The following is a 24,162-nucleotide window of genomic DNA, read 5'->3' as shown; positions in this document are numbered from 1 at the left end:
CACTGATCAAATAGTAGCTAATTGATCAGAAGCGAATCAATTAGTTGTATCATTGAAATCATTATATAATGGATAATGCATGTTAGTTGCTCGACGTTTTTAAACACAGATGTTTTAATAGCGGTTTATTAAAAGCAAAAGATGATTAATATTCGCTAAAGAGTTTAATTAATGTTTGATAATTATGATGTTACTAGAAGTGTCAAGTAGATTTCGAAATGGTTTATGTGATGCCTTTCCTTTAATAAATGTAAAACACTTGGTGAATAATCATCAGAGTTTAAAATCTAAACGCAGAAGATTAATATTCGCCAAAGGGTTTAATTAAAGGGCGAATGGCTTTATTTTTTTCTATTTTTGGGAACCTAAAAGCACATATTAATGTAATATTAATGTATATATAGAGTGATTTATATTCAATTTTTGAATTTTTAAATGTAAAAAGTCCAAATTAAACATCAGTCGTTTATGCCTGATTAGTTCGTTCTGCGTGGTTTTTTTTAAATTTTTATTTTGATTTTATCGTTTGTAAATCAGCTATTACTAATTACATGTACTTCTACATTGTCTTATGGGATATGCTTTTCTTTGTTAACTACAAATGGTACCTGAAACCATAGAATACACGACTCGTGTACTAATTTTAACATGTTCATTACATCTTAAATATTGGATATAAGGATCTCACATTTTCCCGACAAGATAACAACAACAATATTGATTGATATGAACCAATATTAAATTTTAATTCGTGTTTTTAATTTTCAGTTTTATAGAAAAAATTGAGTTACGGGTTTAGCTCCTTTAATGTTTGATTATTATTATGTTACTGGGGCTGATATTTATTATCCAACTGCATTTTAAAATATGCAATGCTGATAGCAAATGTATAATTAACAGAGTTTAAAATATATTTTATATAAAAGTTTCAAGGGGCGATTTTGTGGGGTGCGGAGATTTCCAAACTCCGACCATAAATTAATTATACCAATTCGTGAAGGACTATGGTATCGTGATCGACTGCTCTTCCACAAATTTCGTTATGTTTTGGGTGTGCCTAGTTCTTTTTAAAAGGTCCATCTTTGTGCCAACTTGATTTACTTGAAACTGAATTCCTAAAATCTGACTATTCTTTCAACGAACGGTTGTGAGGGGTGTAAGTGCATATGAAAGCCAAATTTCATGTACAAACGTATAGACCAGGAGCTACCCCCCCCCCCCAGACGCTACTCATCTTTTTTTGTTGTTCTTGTGAGTGACGCTCTTCGAAAAAAGCCTAAGGTTTTGACCCATCGGACTTATATGTCCCAATTCCGAGATGGAGGTGATGAGGTCATGCCCAGTTCTTAATCCAGTCAATTGGTTGCATTAACATTTTTTAAACATTTTAAATCTATAATATTTGTTCATTTTGTCAAAGTTGACACCGGATTTGAATATTATGTTCTAATTCGGACATTAATGGGTTAATTGAAAGTATAGGGAACGAGTGATCAGTATACTTAATAATATTTTTATACTCATCATTTTTATTAATCAAGTAATACCTAAGTGATGAGATTTGTATTCGTTCAAGAAAGTAGGGAACGAGTGATCAGTATACTTAATAAACTAATACCTAAGTGATGAGATTTGTATTCGTTCAAGAAAACAAAAATAAACCGAAAAGTGGCAGGCCATTTATCAAAGCTTAATCACTACTTAAACCTCAGGTGGTACTTCTGCTTATAGCTTTAATTATAAACAATAATTATTTGAGTGATTTTTGTTTATACCTGTGTTTGACACAAGTCATGGTACGTCTGGGGATTATATGGCACGCATGCGTATGTACTTTTATCGGAAGTTAAAGAGTTTGAACGCATTATATTTGGGACCATTTTGTCGGCAAATACCGCCTTGCTCCATGAATAAAATAAACAATTGTGCATTGGCATCTATATAGCGACCATCATTATTAAGTATAGGAACCTCTAGTAGCAATATTGTTCTTGGTCTTGTGGAAAGGCCAAACATTGACATTTAATATCTTCAATTATTAAATCTTGTTCTTTCGTTTCTTTGAATGTCAGGTGAAAAATTCTTGATCCGTCTGTTCTGAAGTGAATTTTAATCATAGTTAATGCTAACATCCGTCGATCTGCTGAATTAACGGAACAAAACTTTAATTTAGTCGTGAAAGCTTTCTGAATACATCTATATTTTCCCCGGTGACATTCGTATATTACAATGCGTTCGTTCGAAACATTCGATCTGAAAATAGTGTTTGACGCATATTACTTAGTTAAGTGTCAAACTAACTTTAGAGTTTGTAAGCAGAATGATATTGTAACGTGATTAAAGCGCAATTTTAAAGGGACTATCCCGATTTGAACAGAGTCTCAAAAATAAAAGTCTGAGTACGTATGAAATTTAAGCACCAAAATATAGAGGAATGGTGTATTTACCTTGTCTCAAAATTTCAGCTCAAAATAATGAGTTGTTTGGACGTGAACGTCAAAATTCCTTATCCGGACATGTAACCCTTTTAAGAATTTGGGTCAATTTTTTTCGTTGGGTGACCCCCGTTCCTTCACAGTTCTCTACAATGAATGACCCATGTGCTGTACTTGATAACGAAAGGTAAATTTCACCTACATATTATTTTTATAAAATAAAACACCGCATAATACAGCTTGGGACACCAGTCTCCATTTCCTGATAAAGACTGGCGGGTTTAAGTTGTTTGAGAACGTATCATATATGTCGAGTTAGTTGCTCGGCCCTAAGGTAGAGAATTTTAGGGTATTTTAACACAAAATTAAGCAATTTAATTCTTCAAAATATTATCGGGATTGGCCCTTTAAGTCAAAAACTCGTTATTTCTGTAAATACGACATTATTCCGAGGCAGCATAACACAAGATCAAAGATATTTGAATCACATGGCATGCTTTCTCTGTAAGAGTGACGTCATTACATAGTTGATGAATATTTGAACAGAAGCAGATTACCTATTCAATAAATGATAGTATATTTGCGTGGCGAGTGGTAACAAATCGCTATACCGATAAGAACTTTGAGATACGGATTTGGGTTTATGAGAATACGCTTCCTCGTATATTTAATGGTAAATGACTTCCCTGTCACTTTCACTCAGACAAGTTCAAGGGGAGATTTCATTTATTACCCTGCAGTCTAAGGCCAGTAAAGGTATTGCATAGTTTTGGTTCGATTAAAATTAGACCATTCTTTGGTTTCTGTTTTGTCTTGTTTACATTTACATTTAACAAAATCTTTTAGACGTTTGTGTTCAGTTGACCTAAACCAACCTTTCATGTAGTCAATTAACCAAAGCTTTGTATTGCAGGGGCAGCATTGTTTTTAACTAATTACAGGGGGCTAAAATTAGACTTTAAAGAAAAAAAAAATTGATTAAACAGTATATGTACCTAGATTTTCATGTAAGTTTATGCCACCAAGTTTAAACCGAATTGAAAAAAAATCAATGTTTATAATTAAGACGGGCATGCATTTTCTTATAGAGAATTCAGTATTCACAGATCATAAAAAATAGTCTGTCAGACCAATTCCGTATTCGTGTTCAAGTCATTTTGTTATGGAAGTCCTGCCCCAATGTTTCCATGTGTTTCACTGACCTCAAGGTACTTTCTTATCGTGTGAACTCGGGCAAAGTACTACAATATGTCAAACGAAAATTACATGTAATACAATATGTTAAACGAAATTTCGGTTTGGTTTATTTTGTTTGGGGAGATCCCAATGTCGATTACCGATTTGTTTTTTTCTTAAAATTTAAATCTTGTTAAGAATTAAAAATACTAACACAACTAAATAAAAGAAGCATTAAAATCCATCGTTCTTGTTAACGGAAAGGAAACGGTTATGATACCTGGAAACTTTTTCAGATCGGACGCATCGAGATCCTGAGATCCAATCATTTTTACGGTCGACAGTTCCCACAGTGTATAGAACATAGAACGCTAGATGTGTAAAAATGTGGATTTCAAGTGTTTTCATTTATGTTATCGGTATCATGGCTTGTATGCACGCCAGCCCTTCATAATCACATTTTTTTTCAAGTCAATTAAAAATCGATACTTACAATAACGTTTCGTCATAAATCCCCCATAAGTATTAAATTTCATTTTTAGTATCATATGACGAATGGTGTGTATCAGATTCCTCGTAATATACTATCAATATTAATTAATAATGAAACCAGATATTACCGTAACCAGAAACTGTTACTATGTGCTACTTTTAGAGAATGTATGACAATCAATCGGGGTAGATTATTATAGATTTAAAAGCAAAACATGACCGCCCACAACGAGGTCATCGCTGCGGCTAATACAAATTTAATGGGGGAGTTATTCTGTCTTACAGGATACGGGAGCCACGGTGATTCAGTGAGTAAGGTGGTACCGGGTTCCCGGTGAAAAGGTTCCTCGGTATTTCCCAGTGTATTTTTCCTTGTTAGTGATGCAGGGCGGAGGGCCTGGCAAGGAAAGTAAGCTTCTAGTCGCTTCTAAACCGACACATTATTTAATAGAAAGTAAAACGATCCTGTCTATTACAGCTTTGCCATTAATATATTTTTTTCTAAATTATTAACGCGATGTTCACTTTGAAGTTAATTTGTGATAGCATATTATCATGTTGGGGAATATTCTGATTAATGTACTAAAATTCTAACAAACGATGGTATTGTGTGGTTACTTGTCTAATGTATTGTGACATCTATCTAACGTATTTGTTTAAAGCCTATTATCCATTTTAATCAGATTGACTTCATTACCATTAATTGATATGTACAGGAAAGCTATATAAAGTCATTGCGCATGGGTACTAACTGGCACAATTCAATCAGGCACTTACCATCAAAAGATACATTCAACAGAAAGTCCTTCAGGAGTCGTTCTCCATCAATTCGTTCCATGGCGCGACACAGTCGGGTCGTGTTCGGGCATAAAGTTTTCTGCATTGTATCCAAGGCTATAGCTAACGCATATACCGCGTCATAAATAAATTGCACTTTGCCTTCCTGTTGGGTGATTTTTCTAGTAAGTTTTTCAGCCCCCGTGCAATATCGAATATTTCTGGATGTTGAAGTGTACTTGTTCTCTTTCCAACTACATTTATTAATGGCCTCCCAATATTCGCGAAACCACGGGTTACGTTTATTCCCTCGAGGGTTTAAGTTCTGAAAATAACTTTCGAATGTTTTGATTGGCGTTGATTGTAGTTCTAAAGTTATTGCGCCTTGTGCTGCCAGTTGATTGTCTTTCACAGGAGCATCTTGTCGACCCCATGCGTCACTGGCGACCCACACATGTTGACCTGTAAGATTGAACCGTGTTGCGGCATCAAGTAGACCTTTCGCATCCTCAATTCTAACGAACACAATCACAACTTTCGCCTCTGGCTTTTCTAATAAATCGCGTATAGTTCTATCAAAAGTAGCATTAGTTGATTTGGCTGGAATTTTAACATTTGCAGCTATGCAGATATTTTTAGCTCGGGCTTCTTGCTGGAAGTAATCTATACCGGATGACCCATACTCGCCCTCAGACGAGACTGTCGACACGTAAGTCCAATTAAATTCTTGAACGATATCAACCAAAGCTTTAGCTTGTAATGTATCCGGAGGCACTGTACGCAAGAAATAGTCGTAACGCGTCTTATCACTAAGCGAAGCACTGGTAGATGCATAACTCACTTGTGGAAGTTTAAATAACCTTAATAAATTAGCCACCTGCATAGAAACCGTACTGTATGATCCTCCGACGACTCCGGTCACTTTAGTTGGAGATAACTTGGCTGTAGCTTGTGATCCGTCCGAACACACAAATTCTGAAGTATCGAGAGAGTAAAATGAGGCTCTGATGAACTCAAGAGATTGTTCTAACGCATACGTTCCTCTAGCACACGTGTCGTAAAGAGATGCGCCGAGATGTATCCCCGGTAATATACTGGGATCTCGGTTGATTTCATCAATTGTAAAAAGCATAGCTTCAAGGCGTTCGATCCCACGGTCAGTATTTATTTCTCCACATGGTTGTTCGCCAATACCTTTGTGATGAACGGGAAACAAACCTCCAAGAATGATATCCCCGGCAAGGAAGGCGGAGGCGATGGGTTTTGCGCTTCGGTTGTTAAAGGAACTGGTGCTCTGAAACATGATGGTTAACAACACCAAGATAACTTTATAAAGATTGTTGATAACTCCACCAAAGCTGCCGTTTACCATGTCTAACTGTGGTACTCCCATTCTCCCAATACACATCATTTCAGATTTACCCCACGGAAAGCCCTGACATGTTTCAAACCATTGCTGCTATAATCACTGATTTGCGTGGCTCAATGGAACCGAGTACTAATTTGCCGATATTCTTCTGCAGCATTCTGCGATCAATTCTGAAACAAGAGAGAGAAGAACTAGCTAGAAGAGACATAGTAGATTGTTAAATATTACTACAGTTAATACTACTACATGGTCAGTGACCATCGATTAATATAAAATAGATGAAATAGGGATGAAAGTCTGGAGGCAACCGACCAGCGAGCAGGAATTCTTCCGTTCGGTCACTTATTAAATTCTGCCAGTGATCATCTATGAAGGTTATAAGGGGTTTTGTGTTAACACAGAGTGGTGCAGGCTTAATTAGATCTAACATATGTAACCGCTCGTATGGCATCAAACAAACGCTTGTTTGGCGCCCTGAAATGAATTTTGGTATATCTTTATTTCATTGAAGCCTTTCCTTGTCACGATAAAATCATTCTGATTTATTACTCTCGCAATTTGATTTATGGATGGCTTCTGGAACCGCAAACTAATGTATAACCCCAACGATATTACTCACTTGAAAAAGACGTACAATTATTCAAATTGATATCATATATTGTATGATAGTAGTGCTCGTCTTTGTAAGAAGCTGTGAAGACCTGATTGCTTTGCTTGTAATGTGATCTAGATCTAGTACTCGGATACACCTTTAGGCAGTAAATGTTAATAATTCATAGCCCTGTTATTGTAATACATATAAAATATTTCACTCCCTATAGAAACTGTTCTTTATGATCGTTTCTGACCCCCTTAATGATTTCATGAATGGCTACGGCGTGTACTCTGCTTTACTCGGTCAAATGGCATTTCATTTTTATTTTGTTTTAGTATTGCCAATGTCATCGAAACAATGTATGATGATACTAATAGTATTGTGTATTATATTGTGCCTATTCCAAACCACAAATGAACGTTCACTGTTTTTGCACTTTTAAGTTTGAAAGGCAACGTGTTCCGTTCTCCCAGAAATAAATAATATACCATGTGAGACCTAGTTAATAATGAGGGCGACATTAAGCCCCTCTAATCATGTATGTTTGGTGATTTAAGTGAGCAGGTATAATTGAATGGTCGTAGATTGCACCTGGTTAGTGCAGCCTATAATGGGTGGCGGTGTCACTTTCACATTGACGTTTTGTCTCGTTCATCAAAGCGCATCATTACAAATGGCGCTAGAGAGTGTGAGAAAATAACGACGTTGACTGTTTTTAAATGGTTCATTGTAGCAATACCCTTAATGTTTGAAATATGCCAATATTAAATTCTAATTCGTGTTTTTAATGTCGGAGATTATGGATATTATTGAGTTAGAGAGTTCATTACTTTAACTTTTATTCGGGTATCCCGGGACTTTAAACATAGTTACGCCTATATATTTAAGAAGTATGTTTAACGGTTTAATAATGGCAACAATTTTTACAGTTTGGAGGGGAATAAAAAACTTGACATAATGTATATCAGTCAAATATCTTTTACAATAACGAAAAATCGCCTCTCATTCCATTATCGATCTTTAAAATTTTTATTAGTGAAAATTATTTATTAGATGTTCATAACCAATCAATAAAAATTAAATACCCAAAATGTCTTCGAACACGCAAATCCGCATTAAAAAAGAAATGGCTTGCTGCAGATCAATCACTTACGTCATCAAAGCTCTTTGCACATCAAAGATGACGGAAATGAAAGTCTTCGCTGCGGAGATTGAAATTTAATGTTCAAAACATAAGACGATCAAGGAGATAAAACAATGGTGGAAAGCTTTGTTAAATCCTAAATACAATCTCTTTTAACTTCCTTAAACGAACAGAAGCCTTCTTAATTTAGGTCAAAATAAAGTGGCGATCTGGATTTCGATTTGAGATACGAAGCGGGAATCAAAATTGATTATACACTGTCATTGCCTACTTTTAGGGACGTAAACTTGTATCGTAAAAAAATAAACCCGGATTATTGTCTTCTCTAATTATTTCATACAAATGATTTCATAAATTAAGATAAATATGCGGTTGTAGTTCAGAATGTTAACAGTGTCACGATAGTACTATAGGAAACAAGAACCGAACATGACGTCATCGCTGCCATCTTAGAATTGTGACGCCATATAAAAAATCGATGCACGACACTCAATCCAGATATTACTTATCCGGGCATAACAACATTTGGGCCATGATACGTAGCATAGTTATAGTTCTATCTTGTACTGATATTGATTGGGAAATGACATGGGGTTTAACGTCCTGACCGGGATAATGAAGACGGTTCTTGATTCGGATTGTATCATGCTCATTGGTGAAAAGGGATGGCTTGTTCAAGCATGCATAGCATGAACTCTAACAACATGTATATCTTCTTTAAGTGAACTGCATTTTTGATATAAGTTAATGTCGGTGATTACTTAAGACATTTTTTGTCTCCGGAAAGTATAAACGCATACATTTGAAAGGCAGCAAAGAAATGTATTTTTACAAAACAGAAACCAAACTCTAGTTTCGAGATATGATGTACATGATTGGGATTTAAAAAAAATGTATGTATTGAATGATCAGAAAGAACGAAGAATTTCCTTTCAGCCAACTTCACTTCCTGGATCCGATAAAAGAGACTATACGATGTGCTGCTTTTATTTTCTCCGACTTCACAAGTGTCTTAATGGAGTGACGAACTTTCAGATAATATGAGCAAAGACATCTTAACCACCCCGTCGATACACAAATGAATAATCATACATCAATACACTTAGCTGATCACGGATATTATTCCAAGATGGCCATAACGTGTTTATCCGCATGAAAATCTGCTAAAATATTTTGTATGGCTTCAACATAAAAATAAGATTGCCATAAAGTAAAGGAGAGAGTGTATGTCTGTCTGCCATAAAGACTCCATTTTGCGTCATAAAAAATGTTAGGAGCAATCATTGCTGTCTGATTACAATACATCGTGCAATGTTATATTGCAGTGATCTGGATTTCTGGGACCCTCACGCCGTAGATCTAAAAACTAGTCTCTTAAATACAACATTTGCCAGATTTTTTTTATACTGTTTACGTTACTCTAGACATTTTTGTTATAAGATTATCTTATTTCGTCTTAAGAAAAGAAAATCTCATTAATATCCCCAATGAATAGACAATAATGCCAGACACAGATGAAACCTAGAGTGGACCAAACAAACATGAATACAAAGATCAAACAATAGATCAATTTTTCTTGCTCAAAAAAAGGCAACAACTTCACTACTAAATAATACAAAAAATCTTCCTGAGATCTTAATAAAGTTATTTTATGAAATATGCAGTGTGTCTTATGGAATTTCACATTTGCAGTCTATTTTCTGTTCTTTTGATCATATTTGGGATAATTAAAGTCTTAAGTCGGGGCTTCAGTATATTCTATATACCACTAAAACCAATCTGTGGTATCTAAAAATGTAGATAAGAATTAGACGACCCAGTTAGTTGTACCAATTTTCATGTCTTAAGAAAAATGACAGTAAAATTGTCCTTTTCTAAATTATTAAATAACCGTAGAGACATATTATTTTCAATAAATCGGTATAAATTAATGTCAACACGAAACTCACTTAAAATATGAATGTGATGTCAATCGTTAGACATCTAATACAAAAGTCAACTCTATCAAATCACCACGAAGTTTTCAAACAATCCATCAAAGATGGTGAAATAATGCTGGTTTTGTCTGCAAACTAAAGCAAAAGCTACTATACTTGTACACCTTAATTGTAGATTAAGTGCCGACAGCCATTGAAAGAAGAATCGTTAAAAATAGTTCTCTTAAATTGCAATGAACGTTATCTTGCAGTTAATAATTTGATTAAAGAAGACTAGATCGATAGATGATTTATTTGAAGAGGGGAGTAGCATGCCTTGTTCACGGCATGTTTCCAATTTGCTCACTAATTATCACATAGATTACTTTTCCAATCAATTAATCAAACTTTTCTTTCCCTAACTTCAGACATGAAATTTGCATTGCATATTAACAATAGATCGTTAGTGATAATAGACTTCTCTGTGCTTGTAATATCATCCACCATCTCAGAAGGAAATGTCGGTGAATAATATAATAAATTACTAATTAACGATTTATAGGAAAACAAATTTGCTATTATACTATAATGTAAATATACATATTGACTGTCTCTATAAATATATGCACGATGTCTCTTATTTCTGATTGGTCAGTTGTGATTAATTAATACTCTCTCTACTACCGTTGTGTTAGGCTTTGGTGGCTATTCACTGCGGAACTGGGGAACATCCCGTACAGAGATTAAAGCAGCAATCATATTTAGTAAAACGACAATTCAAATGTTAATTTTGGTTTTAAACTAATATGATGTTAACCTTGTTATGTTTGAAAGCATTCCTATGTTATGTTATAAGTTCTTGTTGATGATACGTTAATTTAAAACGAAAATATGTATCGGTTGCTGAATTTTTGCTCCGGAATTATTTCCCCTTTATCAATCGCGATATTATAAACCCGATTCGTTAAAAGGTCAAAAAAAAGTTCAGAATTATATTTATTACGGAAGTTTAATATCATATAAAGCATATATAATTATTTTTTTAAAGAGAAAAAATCATTAGTTTTAATTAAATGAATTTGTATAAAGGCAGCGCTTTACGATGGCGTCATTTATGTAACTACGTCATTTTACGTCTCGCGTCATCGAATCATTATGCCGCCTGTTCTTGGGCTAGATCTATTTGTGCCAACTCAATTTACGTCAAGGTCGCTGAGACCCCTGTTCTTGTATGAGGAAGGCGATACAATCAATTCTATATTTAATCTATATTGTGGGTTTAAAGAAGGTATATGATGGACCCCTAACATAATAGTTGCTTTCAAAATGGTAATAAAAACACAAATGACATAAATGTCGCTATTTTCTAATGAAACGAAAAAGCTATATTACCGAATGATTTCCGGATAAGTCCGATTTACGGAAATTATCTTTCAGATATTTTTCCGTATACTATTTTAAAATCAGATGCAATTTCACCGATTTCTAAATAAGGTACATATAAAGGTCACGCTATAACTGTAAAATAACTTGGTTGTAGTTTTGATTTAAACAATTGTCGTTGTGGCATTTGTGTAACCCTTTTTAAAGTTCTGAAATTGAAGGTCGATGTTAAAGGTCTAAGTCTTCACAAGCAATTTTAAGTTTTTCCATATATGAAATTTGCATTGAGGGATCCGTCACTTGTCAAAGCCATGGAATGGAATTATTTCTACAATTATCGAAATTAATGCGGTAATGACAACATTACCATATCCTAAATTTAGTAGATGACAAAATAGCTTAGAATTTCGGTGTAGGCATTTGACTGGCACTCTATCATCAATCCTCTTTAAAACTACAACATAATACAAGTTAAATATAGAGTTTAGAACTATACACAATCAAAATCACTTTTCCTAAAAACATCTTGGTCTAAAAGATATCCAAATCGATCAACCCTAACTTAAGTTATAGCAATTTGAAGTTTAAATTAGTTTCTATCGATTTCACGCCGGAATCTTTAGACATCTGTAATGGTTTCAAATATATTAAATTTGTATCCGCGTCGAGAGATTATCTAATATTCCTCTTATTTTTCGTTTAATCCCCTAAGTCACTATCTAAATAACACTTTTAATTTCATATTCATCTATAATTTAAATAATAAAACTTTTCACTCGCACCATAGCATGTTGCCTCTTTAAAGGTTATTATAGAGTTTCAGACCATACACAATCAAAAAACACTTTAGTACAAAACATTTTGTTCCAAAGATTATTCAAACCAACCAATTATATTTTAAATTATGGCCATGTATCTGGGTTTTTATTGATTTCACGCAGCCATTTTTACATTCTGCTTTGAGAATAGATCTTTGCCCTGAATGGCCGCCATATTGAATAATTAGTGTACTATTTGGTACTTGTCAGTTTAACAACTTCATATACGCAACGGGGTGGCTAAGTGGGTAAGACGCTGGCTCTCGGGATTTTCCGACGTGGTTTCCCCTTGTCAGTGGGGCGGGACAGCTGTCTAGTCGTTCGGATGCATTGGCATTCACGTAAAACATCCCATGGCAGTTTGAATTCGATATTACAGTAGGCCATAGTGCCGCCGCACGGGCAAAATTCCCCTCATAGCACACTGTATGGCGTATGCCCGTCTTCATTAGCCCAGTCGGAGCAGAACAGTGGGACGTTAAACCCCATTTCGTTTCATTTTTTCATAATAAAACATTTTTAATTCCATTTAATACAAAAATGATGGCGGAATAAATGTTTCTCAAAATGCTCGTAGTAATACTTAGTGTTTTTGACTAAAAAACGTCAATGTGGGAACTAAAATGTCGATCGACTAACTTCGTGTCTAGTTGCTGACAGACAACGTAAAGTTTCGCATGTCATCTTTAGTAATAATAATTCTATTATCCTTTTTGTACAAAAGCCAGTCTATTCGTCACGATGGTTTTCTTTCATACTTGGATGTGCTTAATTGTATAATAACAGACTTTTCATTGAATACGTTTGGTTTCGTGTTGAGATATATATGAAAGATCTGCCTAGTTGTGCGTTTCAGTTCAGTTAATATTTAGCCCTTTCGTAGAGAAGGTTCTCATTTAGTAGAGATTCGTGTATAGGATGATCCTATCAAACCTTTTCAAGTAAAGGAAGGTGTCAGTTAACCTTTTCGTGTGGTCACCAAATTTTATGACATGGACTGTCAGGGTATAGACGTCAACGATTTAACTACAACTATAACACGAACATGTATAGCAAATTATCCAATGCTAGCTTTATAATGACTTTTTTCTTCGTATGCTGTTCGTCTAGACAAATCATAGTAGCATTTCTTCAACTATACAAAAATAACTAAAATTGTTCGATTAATCTGTCATGATGACGTCTCTTAACTATAGAAGTTGGACGGCTTATCGTGAGAAATAGGGTTAAATTTTATGACGAAGTGATTACTAATTATAAAAGTATAAATCCGCGTAAAGAAAGGATCCCAACGTGGGTATATCTCCTGAATTAACGTTTAATACAAATAATAGTGATCCATTCCATCCAATGTTGGCCTAACTCAATACAGAGATCTGGATTCGACAGACAAAATGAAGATTTATCGAAATAGCTGTTTTCTTTCTTAAACCAGCCGCTGCCAGGCAGGATACGCCAACATTTTGCAAGAGATGGATAGATAACAAGCTAAAAACAAAAAGCATGTTTTGTACAATCAGGGGCCATAATCCACAAAGTTATGGTCTTAAATGCGCAAATATCAAAAAGGACTGAGATTTTCGGAATATAAAGATATGGTTTAAGTATCATCAAAATTGGATAAAAACATTGTGACCTCTAGAGGGTACATAAAATTTGTATTACATACTTATACACAATTTGCACACAAAGAGCGGCCATTTCGGCGGGCAGTTTCATTTTGATTTTCTCGAAATTCCAATTCAAGCTTCATTATGGTGGAATGGTGATATATCTAAAGGGTTTTTAAAATCGGAAAAAATTGTGACCTCTAGAGAATCCACAAGCTAAAAATGCGATTTTTCGACCAATCAATGGCCATACTCCAGGAAGTTACGTTCGAATATATATGATTATCAACAGGAACCAAGATCTTTATGATAAAAAGATATATTTAAAGTTTCATCAAAATCGGATAAAACTGTGGCCTCTAGAGGGTCCACAACCTTGATATACCATATTTTTTACACTATTTATGTACATTTTTTGTCCGATTTTCACGAAATTCGAACTCGACCACCATTAGTGTATAACGCGATTTTTCGTACAACCAGGGGCCATAAGTCAGGAAGTTACGATCCGATATGCGCGAATACCGAAAGGAAACAAGATATTTGGCTTATAAACATGCATATCAAGTTTCATCAACGTCGGGTCAAAATTGTGACCTCCAGAGTGTCCACAAGCTAAAAACTTGATTTTTCGTACAAGCAGGGGCCATAATCCATGAAGTTATGGTCCGATACATGCGAATATCGAAACAAACCGAGACCCTTGGGAGATAGACCTATATTTCAAGTTTCGTCAAAATCGGATACAAATTGTGAACTGTAGAGTGTCCACAAACAAATCGTGGACGGACAGACGTCCGAACGGGCAGGGGCGGCGACAATACACGTCCACATAAAAATGTGGGCGCATAAAAATGCGGGTTGGATATCAACGTCTGCGTCCACAATAAGTAATATTGCATACTTGTAGAACACGATAGGAAGGGCTCACATAGCTACTTAAACAATCTCTACTGTACTTTTAAAATTACCTCAAAAGAATATAAATAAATTAAAATGGGGTTTAACGTCCTACTGTTCTGCATCAACCGAGATAGGGGCCATGCAATGTGCTACGTGGGTAATTTTATTCGGACAATGGCGCTACGACCTACGATTATATTCTGCTCCCACCCACCCGTCTGCTAACCACGCTCGAGGTACTTTCCCGGCCAACACCGACATCAAACCCCTTACCCCCTTGCTCCTCAAACAAGAATAACTGTTGGTTACGTGTTGGAGAGGGGAAAACATTGTCAATGTATAACCAATTTATTTGTTGAGTCATGCCGCTAAACCAAAATCTAGTAAATTGTGAGAGCAGATGGACATCAAAGGAGTCTAGTTAATTATGAGCTATTGACGGATTAGAGTAGTGTTCCCGATTCATTTCTACATACAAGTATTGTTCTCAAGACAGACGCCGTACCTTTTGTTCTTCGTTGAAAACAACAACAGACTACCTTAGAAGTCGATTTCTTAACAAATAAAAAAATGGGCTGATAATAAGTAGAACGGTTATTATCAATAAAAATTTATTTAAACGAGAGCGGATCGTCCGTAGAGACATGGGATCTTGGTAAGGAAATAATTTTTGATTTGACGTGAACACTGGCAATGATCAGATTAGATTGTATGCAGAATTTGAGACATACGTGTATCTGCAGAATCATAATAGAGTTGCAGACATTTTAGCAACTTATTTGGTTGTAAGGAAGGATTATAAGGACCGCTGGTAAAGACAATATTACCAATAACCCTTTTGGGGTAGGGTTTGGAGGTAGTAATAATGCAATACTCTTAATATTACCCAGACAGGGACGAACGTTTATCATGCCGAGCATCATTGTTATATATATTAATCTGATTTAAAGAGAAAGAGAGAGATAGAGAGAGAGCATTTCGGGAACAACCTAAGGTTCAATTTTATTTCAATAATTCGCTTGCGCTTAGGGGTCTTTAGCAGTGGGGGAGGGTGGAGAACCCGGAGAAAATCCACGAGGTTAGACAGTTAACCCAATCCTTGTCACGTACAACCGGGGAATCGAAACCACGCCAGTTGACTCAATGACAGACCTTATGATACAGCGCGCACGTGCTAACCATTCCGCCACCCACGCGCACCCCCACCCACCCTCACCCTGATTTAAATATAATGGGGTATTAGGGTAATCTGGTCATTAACAAATGGTACCGTTTGTATAAAACACTTTTATTTGACAGTGTTTTTAAGCATTTAAAGTCAGTAATATCAAGAAGGAAAGCACGACCACCCAGTATTAAAAGCAAAACCACGAAACCGATGAGACAATACGCTTAGACAAAAAGTAGACACTGGCGTGGTTGACAAGCACCCAATACCAATATAAGCTTATCTGACATTACTTTTGAAAGATATTGAAATATAAAAGTTATTATTAGCCATCCGAGAAGACGGTCGCTTTAATCTTCACTAGTGCCGATAGTTGCAAAGAGTCTATTTAAATGAAACAACAATAAAGAAATCAATAGTCAGTCGATGAAAAGATTAATCCGACTATTAAGCAAAATATACCGTACATCAGTGTGCATATATTATATGCTTCTTAATCCTGAATATAGCCGGAATATAACAATGCACGCGGGCTAAATCCAATATGTTAAACCATTTCAGAATTTATAGTCACGTCCTAGCCGTACATCCTGTTTATAGTACTGTAGGATTGAAAAGTGTCAAATGAAAAGGATTTTCACAGTAAGAAATATCCTCAATTCAAAAGTTTTTTATTCCTTTTTTTAAACGAATCATACATATCCTGATGATTAAGCACTAGTACGCTCATCGCAAAATTAATGATGTTCCGTGTTTTGATGTAAGTAGGTTGACATTGAACGACAAGCTTTGATCTGTATTAAAATAATAAACTGAATATATTTTGTGATCATAAAATACATGAAATTAGCATACACAACCGCGTACACATTTTTCATAGCTAAACTAAAAACGGCGTAAATGCCATGATTGACTGTGCTAAACGTAAATTTTATTCAGATAAGATTACTAATAGTGGTAAAAATCTCAAAAATTTATAAAGTGTAGCTAAGTCACTAATAACTTATAGTTCCTCACACTCTGCTGTGACTTTTTATCAAAATATATAACAGATATTGTTACAAACAAGGCATTTCCCTATTTTATATAAAATTGATATCCAAGTCTTAGTTTTTAATAATACGTTTAACATTCGCAGTATCGGCCTGTGTCAAATTTAAATGTTATAGCTAATATTGTAGAAAAATGTATCGCCAATCAACTCATAGAATATGTAGATGATCATAACTTACATGAACCATGGTGCTTATAAGAGATTTCATAGTGTAGGAATAGCATTTACTAAGGTTCATAATGATATATTGTTATTTTTGGGCAATCAACACTGTGTATTTCTCATTTTGTTAGACTTATCATCTGCATTTGATACCGTTGACCACCCAATTCTTATTAGTCGTTTAAATGTAGATTTTGCTATATATTGTTTAGCATTAAAACTTATAACGAGTTATTTAATTAATGATACACTTTCTAATAACTGTTTCATTTTATACGGAGTACCTTAGGGTTCCGTTCTTGGACTCATTCTATTTACATTATACACTTCTCCACTCGGTAAATTAGTTCGGGGCCATGGCTTAGAAACTCATCTGTATGCAGATTATACACAAATTTATTTTGCTTTTAAACCATTTATAACAAATGATTGAATACAAATAAAAAACCCAAACTGAAACTTGTATAATTGACAGAAAAAAATGGATGTCTGCTAAATGTTTTCAAAACATTTTAACAAAATATCTAATTGTAGATTTTTCATCTATTGCCCAGTCTATTTTACCCGTTATCTCTGCAAGAAATATTTGTGTTATTTTTGATGAAAACATGCGCTATTTTCATATTTACAATAATAAGTAAACTTAGCAAATACATTTCACAAGATGCAAAGTCCAGGCTTGATAATCTTAATTCTCTTCTAGCTTGTATTCCTGTAAAGCACCTTGATGATCTTCAAAAAGTTCAAAATTGTGCTGCCAGATGACAACTCTTTCCAAAACAAAAATGATCACATAGCTTCAATTTTGACGTCTTAACACTGGTTACTTATTAAGCACCGCATTAAGCACTGTATATTCGCAACTCAAATGTTTTAAATCATCTAATGACACCTCTCTTCTTCAACACACCTCTCTTAACCTTTCTTCTTTCGGAGAACGACCTTTCTCTTTCCAGGCACCGTAAAAACTCTGGAATAAGCTCCCTTTTACATTTACAATATTTTAAAACTCGCTAACAACATATATTTATGCACAGACTTTTAAGTAAAATGATTTTATATTTCTTGCATTTTTATCATATGAAAATGTAATTTTCTATATGTATGTAATTTTATCATTTAGACTTTTATGTACATTTAAATCTTATATTGTTTCAATTTATATTCTTGTAAAGCGCAGCTGAGCAATGCTCCGTGGTGAAAGATGAGCGCTGTATAAATATCGTTTTAATAATAATAATAATAATACTGATAACAAAAAGTGCATAATACTAGGAAATTATCTGAATAGTAACACCCATTTGGTAAAGTAGTATCAGGTCTTCATGCAAACAGAAAGCACACACTGCTTTGACAAAGCTAATGGGGCAAGGACCACATTTAGAAATAAGAATTAGTCTAATGTCAGAAGGCCTGTATCCTATACACGCGCCCGGGAATAGGCGGGCTCTAGAAATAAATTCAGATGATCATATTCAATTCGCAATATCAAATTCCGATCATATTCAAGGTACCAACTTAAATCGGATTAGAGTTATCCGTCCCAACATATCGACTATATTTACTTTAGATATCAGTTAACATTTGATTCTAGATATTAGCTGAATTTAAATTGTGATTCGTCCCATTATTCACACCCTTAACATTGCCCAAAACACATTTTAAAGCTATTACTACAAATTCAAAACAACTGTTATTCATTACAATTTAAGACATTAAATTCGTATATTTGCTGAAATATTTACAAGTAGGCCAATGGGCAAAGTTAAACTGTATTGCACATATAAACAAACATCTACTTTATATCTAGTAATATGTTGCTGAGACTTTCGGTCTTTCTATACATATTAAGCAAATTGTTATTGTGAGAAAGTACTTATGTATATCCTTTATCCCACTATGCGTAATTAACAACTTCATCAGAGTTAAATGTAACTGTTGGTCCTAGAATTTGGTCCAGCGAGATTCTGGAAATTTGCGCAACTCCGATACCTCAATCGTTCAGAAAATTAGAAAAACTGGACAAAACAGAAATTAGCTGAGTTTATTTTTGTTATAATCAAGTTGTTGATTAGTTGTCTGTATGAGCTGCTGTGCCAGAAGACATTATTCAGCATCTTAAGATAGAAGTCGATTGACGTCTCCTGCGATTAATACTTCACTAAATGGGCATCGTACCAATGCGCACTCACTCAGCATATCATCATAAATCAAAAGTGAAAACATTATATTATGCACTGGATATTATATATAAAAAAAGCTACACGAGTTGCTAATTACCATCTGAGATAAAGGCATTTAATTTCATTACAGATATTGGTCTAAAGCTAAACATCCGTTATGTTTTATACAGCAGCCGCAGTTAGTGATAGATAAATAATAATAACCATTTTAGCAGAGTGATATGTCACAGGTCACAGGTATAGAACATTAAAGTAGCTAAGTCTTTAACTCAATATCATCAAAAATCTTCGACATTGAAAACACGATTTATTTGTCGCTATAAATCAACATTGATGTTGTGATCTTACCGGGAAAAGATAACCTTCTGATATCCAATATTTAAGACAAAATAAACATTTTACAATTGGTACACGAATCGTGTACCATAATGCGTTTCAGCGCTATTTGTAATAAGGGACTCGAAAAACGAGGCTAGGCATATTCCACAAGTCATGTCAAACGGTGACGCTATATTCTTATCTGGAGAGCATGCCCAATAAATACTATCGGCGTAGACTGGAAAAACCAGACGCTAAAGATTGAAATTCGATTGAGAATACTGGCATATTTCGCCGAACCTAACTAATTAGAAATTACAGTAAAAACAGAAACGATTGAATGTAAATCAATTTATATACATTCATATTACATTTGTGTATGCATTGCGACTCATTTGTGTCAATTTCTAGGTCCCAAATATTAGCGACTTAGCTCCTTTAATCAAACGTAGCTTTAAACTCCGCCATGATAACGGTGCTTCATTTTCGGATTGTAATAAGAGAATATATATGCATAGAAGATATATATAAATAGTACAAAAGTATCCAAAATTCAGAAGCGACACCAAATGCTCTAGATTCTCTGCTTCCTGTAGGACACGCGTCGATTTGGGTTGAGGAAATACCAATATTGAATATTTAACACGAAAAGAATATGAATAGAACTGTTATTTATAGAGTAGTACAGTTATAAACTAATTTCAACAATACAATGTCTTGCCCGTCCTTAAGGAATATATAGCGTAAGACATGCCAGACATGTATTAATATATTAAATTTAACTGACTTAATTCTTCCACTACCCTCATCGTTTAATTGACCCGCTGGAAACTATATTAAGTCTGGATAAACTTGGATTATAGGAGCTTAGAAAAAGTCGAAGAGTTATGGGAAACAGATTTCTAGATTGAAAATACTTTAATTCCATGAGAATTTGGTACGGGGAACACATGGATAAAGTCGAACGACGGAGAAAAATCCATAAGAAATCAAAGACTATGTTAAATATTGTCACACCATAGGCGCAGACATTGGCTCATTCGAATAAATCCCATTGGAATATTGGTCGGAATGGCTTCTAAATTTGAGAAGAGTAAATGACTAGCGTGTATAAAACAGACAAACCGTAGGCCTATCGAACTACTTTACGAGTAAGTGTGTTGTAATCTAACATTTAAACCATAATACTGATTGATGAAATATCGTGGGGGCATATTCAAATGCGAAAGATGTGGCGACAAATATCTCCTAACCTGTATAATACGTTTTGATTATTTCCCTGTACTGCAATGTAGATGTAAAGATGCAGGTATTTATAGATCTTGAATAATTAATATGCAAAATTGTTAATTATGGCATATCATCTCCCGTTATCAATAATATTGGCCTTACTCGGTTTTTCTAAAGAAGGAAGTAAATGTACCATGGTAATGACACGATTTCAAATTTGTTATGAGAAACCATAACATTTTTTCACTTATAAGGTTCACATCATCTTTATTGGCGCAATCCTGCAATGTCTTTAAGTCGAGGGATAAGGATAAGCGATCAGTTACCATATCAAAAACACAAAAAATAAAAGAAAAGATGAATCACGTCTGTCTTCACTTTGGTCACACACATATACACACACACATTAGTATCATCTCATGCACATTCCTAACGGGACCTTTTCGGATATGTTTTAATGAATAACACTAGTTTGGTCGCTGTGAAATGATCATTCAAGACTGCAGTGATAAGCTGTGACAACGTTTCAAAGCAATACAAAGGGTCAGTTTTATTATTTTTTTTATGCGCCACTAATTTCTAAACAGACAACTTCAGTAGTTTCTAGATAATCATGTTTATATTACTGGCTTGTTTGGTTGTGGTCACTCATCAAACGTAAACAATGGGCCGTGGTTCTAAACCCAGCGCGATCATTCCAGAATGACTAAAATCACATAAATAGGCTATTTCAGTACTATTTGGTACTAAATTTGGATATGAACTGACTTCATTCTGTAAGTTTAGTTTTCAGTAGGTTGGATTTTTTTTTTAAAAAAAAGAAAAAACAAATATTCCTGGGATTTCTTTTTTATCTTGAATAACCTATTATATGTAAACTTACGTAATGTTTGCTTTACAATTTTGTCAGTGGTTAAAATAATGTTTACATCTATATGCCAAAATGCTTAATATTTCAATAATATCAAAATTTATCTCGACAGTGGCGTGGGCGTTTTTTGTTGATAATTCATGGGAAATAAGTTTTAATGTATTTTACGACGCAGCTGCTTAGGATTCCAACAATAATCCAATCTTCAAATTTCTAGGTCTTTTATACAAATAATATTTGTAATTCAAGACAACTTTGAATATTTTTCTCACCATAGAGCTTCCTGTTACTGTGGTGTGTAAAATATGTGTATTTAGGTCTAGGACTGAGTCTCTTTAGTAATAATATTATAATATTTTACTTTTAAATAATAAGAAACTCGCCATAGTCAAGCGTTCCTCCAATTACATTTGTAATTGGTTTTTTTTTAAATCCTCATAAAGCAACAAACTAGCATTTTAAAAGATCTTCATTCAAAATGAAAGTGATGCAGACTGTTTAAATTGTAACACTAGAGGAAGTGCTTATAATATGATGAGTAAGGAGTCTGCAATATATAAAACCGGCTACTTAAATTTTTGGATCAAGTTGCAACACACTTAAGAGAAGCGCCCGTTTCCTTTGTTAAGTGTGTATGCCTTTAAACAGCATGATATAGTGCAATAAGCTTTTTCCATGATAAAATAATTCCATGTAAATCATTAAATTTCATGTTTATAGATAAGAGCGTTTTTTATCAATGTTCAGAGAAATGATAAGATATATATATTTACATGTTCTGTTTATTTTACTTCCTCTATATCTGCAATATCTTATTACTCGTTCATATTTCTGATCAAACTCAACATGCTAACAACGATTTGCACCTGTAAAAAACACACGATCATTTACATGTGTGTTCTGCTGATTTATTGAACTGCGCACTAAGTTTATTTTTATCACCTCTATTTTTTTAAGCGTATTAATCATTAAATATATATGTATCGATTTTGTAACTCCACGCTTTACTATGATAAAAATTATATGTAAGTTTTACCCGTATTATTACCGTTAAATGTCATTTGAGCAGTTTACATTGCTTCGACTTTCATCAACGAAAAATTGCTCTAGCGTTATCAGCAATGAGTAATTAATATCGGTGACACATATTAAAATGTACAGTGTTAAAATTAATATTGATATTATACATTCGTTACGGAATGTTCTAGAAGTAAATGAACCTCTTGTGTATGTAAGCCTATTCGATGCGTTTATCAATTTCTACGAATATAATGTTTTTCTTTTCAGTAAAAAAAACCCCAATAAACTACAAATGAAAACCTTTGGAGATTTAAAATTCAAAATAAAATACTGAAATAAATTTTCCACAATATGCAAAAGGTTAGTTTTATATATTTTTTCTAATTCATTATCTCAAGCATCAGAACATCCGATTGACATGACCTATACGTACTGTTAGTACTGATTAAGCGTTTTTAATTATTTTCTTCGCAATCTAATGAGGTTTCTGTTCCGTATATGTAAATATCAATGCATCATTATTATTTTTTAGTTAAAAAATCTAATAGTTACAGGAGAGGGTCAGTGGGCGGGTGGAGGTGGCGGCGTACTCCCCCTATTGGGCTATGACAGTATGTGACAAAGAGTAATTGTAAGAACGCTTTCTCACACTACTATCTAAAGTTATTTGCGCCAATAACCAAAGTATTGCCTACAATTAGTCCACAAATCTCCCACTTTCTATTTCAGAGATACTTAATCTAACCTTCAAAACGATGTAGATATTATTCAACATGCTTATAAAATTATCACTGGTTCTGCTTGTTCATACATACCCTGTATATAATGTAAAAATGACCTACCCACGGAAGCCCTTTTCGTGAAACGTTTTGAAATCTTATGTTTTGCATCTACACACGTAAACAGAACATATATTAATTGAAAAATATATAATTTACCTTCATATTCCTGTATGTATCACACGGAAAACTCCATTCGTTGTTAAGGAAGAAATCCCAGAAATGAACACAAACAAACCCGGGATCACAGTAATAACTCAACTCAAAACTCATAAGTAAATGGCTGTCGCTTGCAAATGGAAACCAGTCGCAGTGTGTATGTGTGTGAAGTTTACACTTAGACCCTGTTAATTATGAAAAGGTCTTAACTTAGTGAACGACATTGCCTTAAGTGCTGAGTTCTAAATCCCAATCGTACAGTACCAGAGGTTTTATCTTGCTAATACAACAAACCAATGTAAACTACATGTGTAAGCGTATGTAGCAGTCTCCAGTACTGTAGCCCAGTGCGTATAGTGAGAGAGAGTAAGCTTATTGGCAACGTGGAAATTGTGGTGTCGCTTTGCACTATTGATTTGCTTTGGACCATACATACCGGTACCTGATATACCACAAAGTAATTTATTTATTTAACAGCTACCGCTTTACATGTATCGCTAATTGATTTATGTCTCTGGAAGATCTGTATAATTTAATAACTAATATTAATATTGCGAATCATTCTTCTACATTCTGCTTAAATATGTTTACGTGTCATTA

General features: G+C 34.3%; 1 protein-coding gene across 2 annotated transcripts in view; it reads right to left on the bottom strand.

Annotated features, from left to right (window-relative positions):
* Positions 1-23,826, bottom strand: part of LOC126827038 (metabotropic glutamate receptor 3) — a 55,544-nt gene extending 31,718 nt beyond the window's left edge. Inside the window, exons 1-2 of one of the 2 annotated variants that reach the window (XM_050556196.2) lie at positions 23,563-23,826; positions 4,881-6,419 (exon numbers count right to left, since the gene is read on the bottom strand). In XM_050556196.2, the coding sequence (XP_050412153.1) occupies positions 4,881-6,291 (1,411 nt within the window). In that variant the 5' untranslated portion in view covers positions 6,292-6,419; positions 23,563-23,826. Of the gene's footprint in view, positions 1-4,730; positions 6,420-23,562 lie in introns of those variants that run through there. The other variant, XM_050556197.2, reaches the window with a different exon arrangement.
* Positions 23,827-24,162: the final 336 nt, after the last annotated feature.

The sequence above is a fragment of the Patella vulgata genome, chromosome 7 (assembly GCF_932274485.2).
Source record: "Patella vulgata chromosome 7, xgPatVulg1.2, whole genome shotgun sequence".
In the NCBI taxonomy this organism is placed as follows: domain Eukaryota; kingdom Metazoa; phylum Mollusca; class Gastropoda; family Patellidae; genus Patella; species Patella vulgata.
This window is presented reverse-complemented; position numbering and strand designations above follow the sequence as displayed.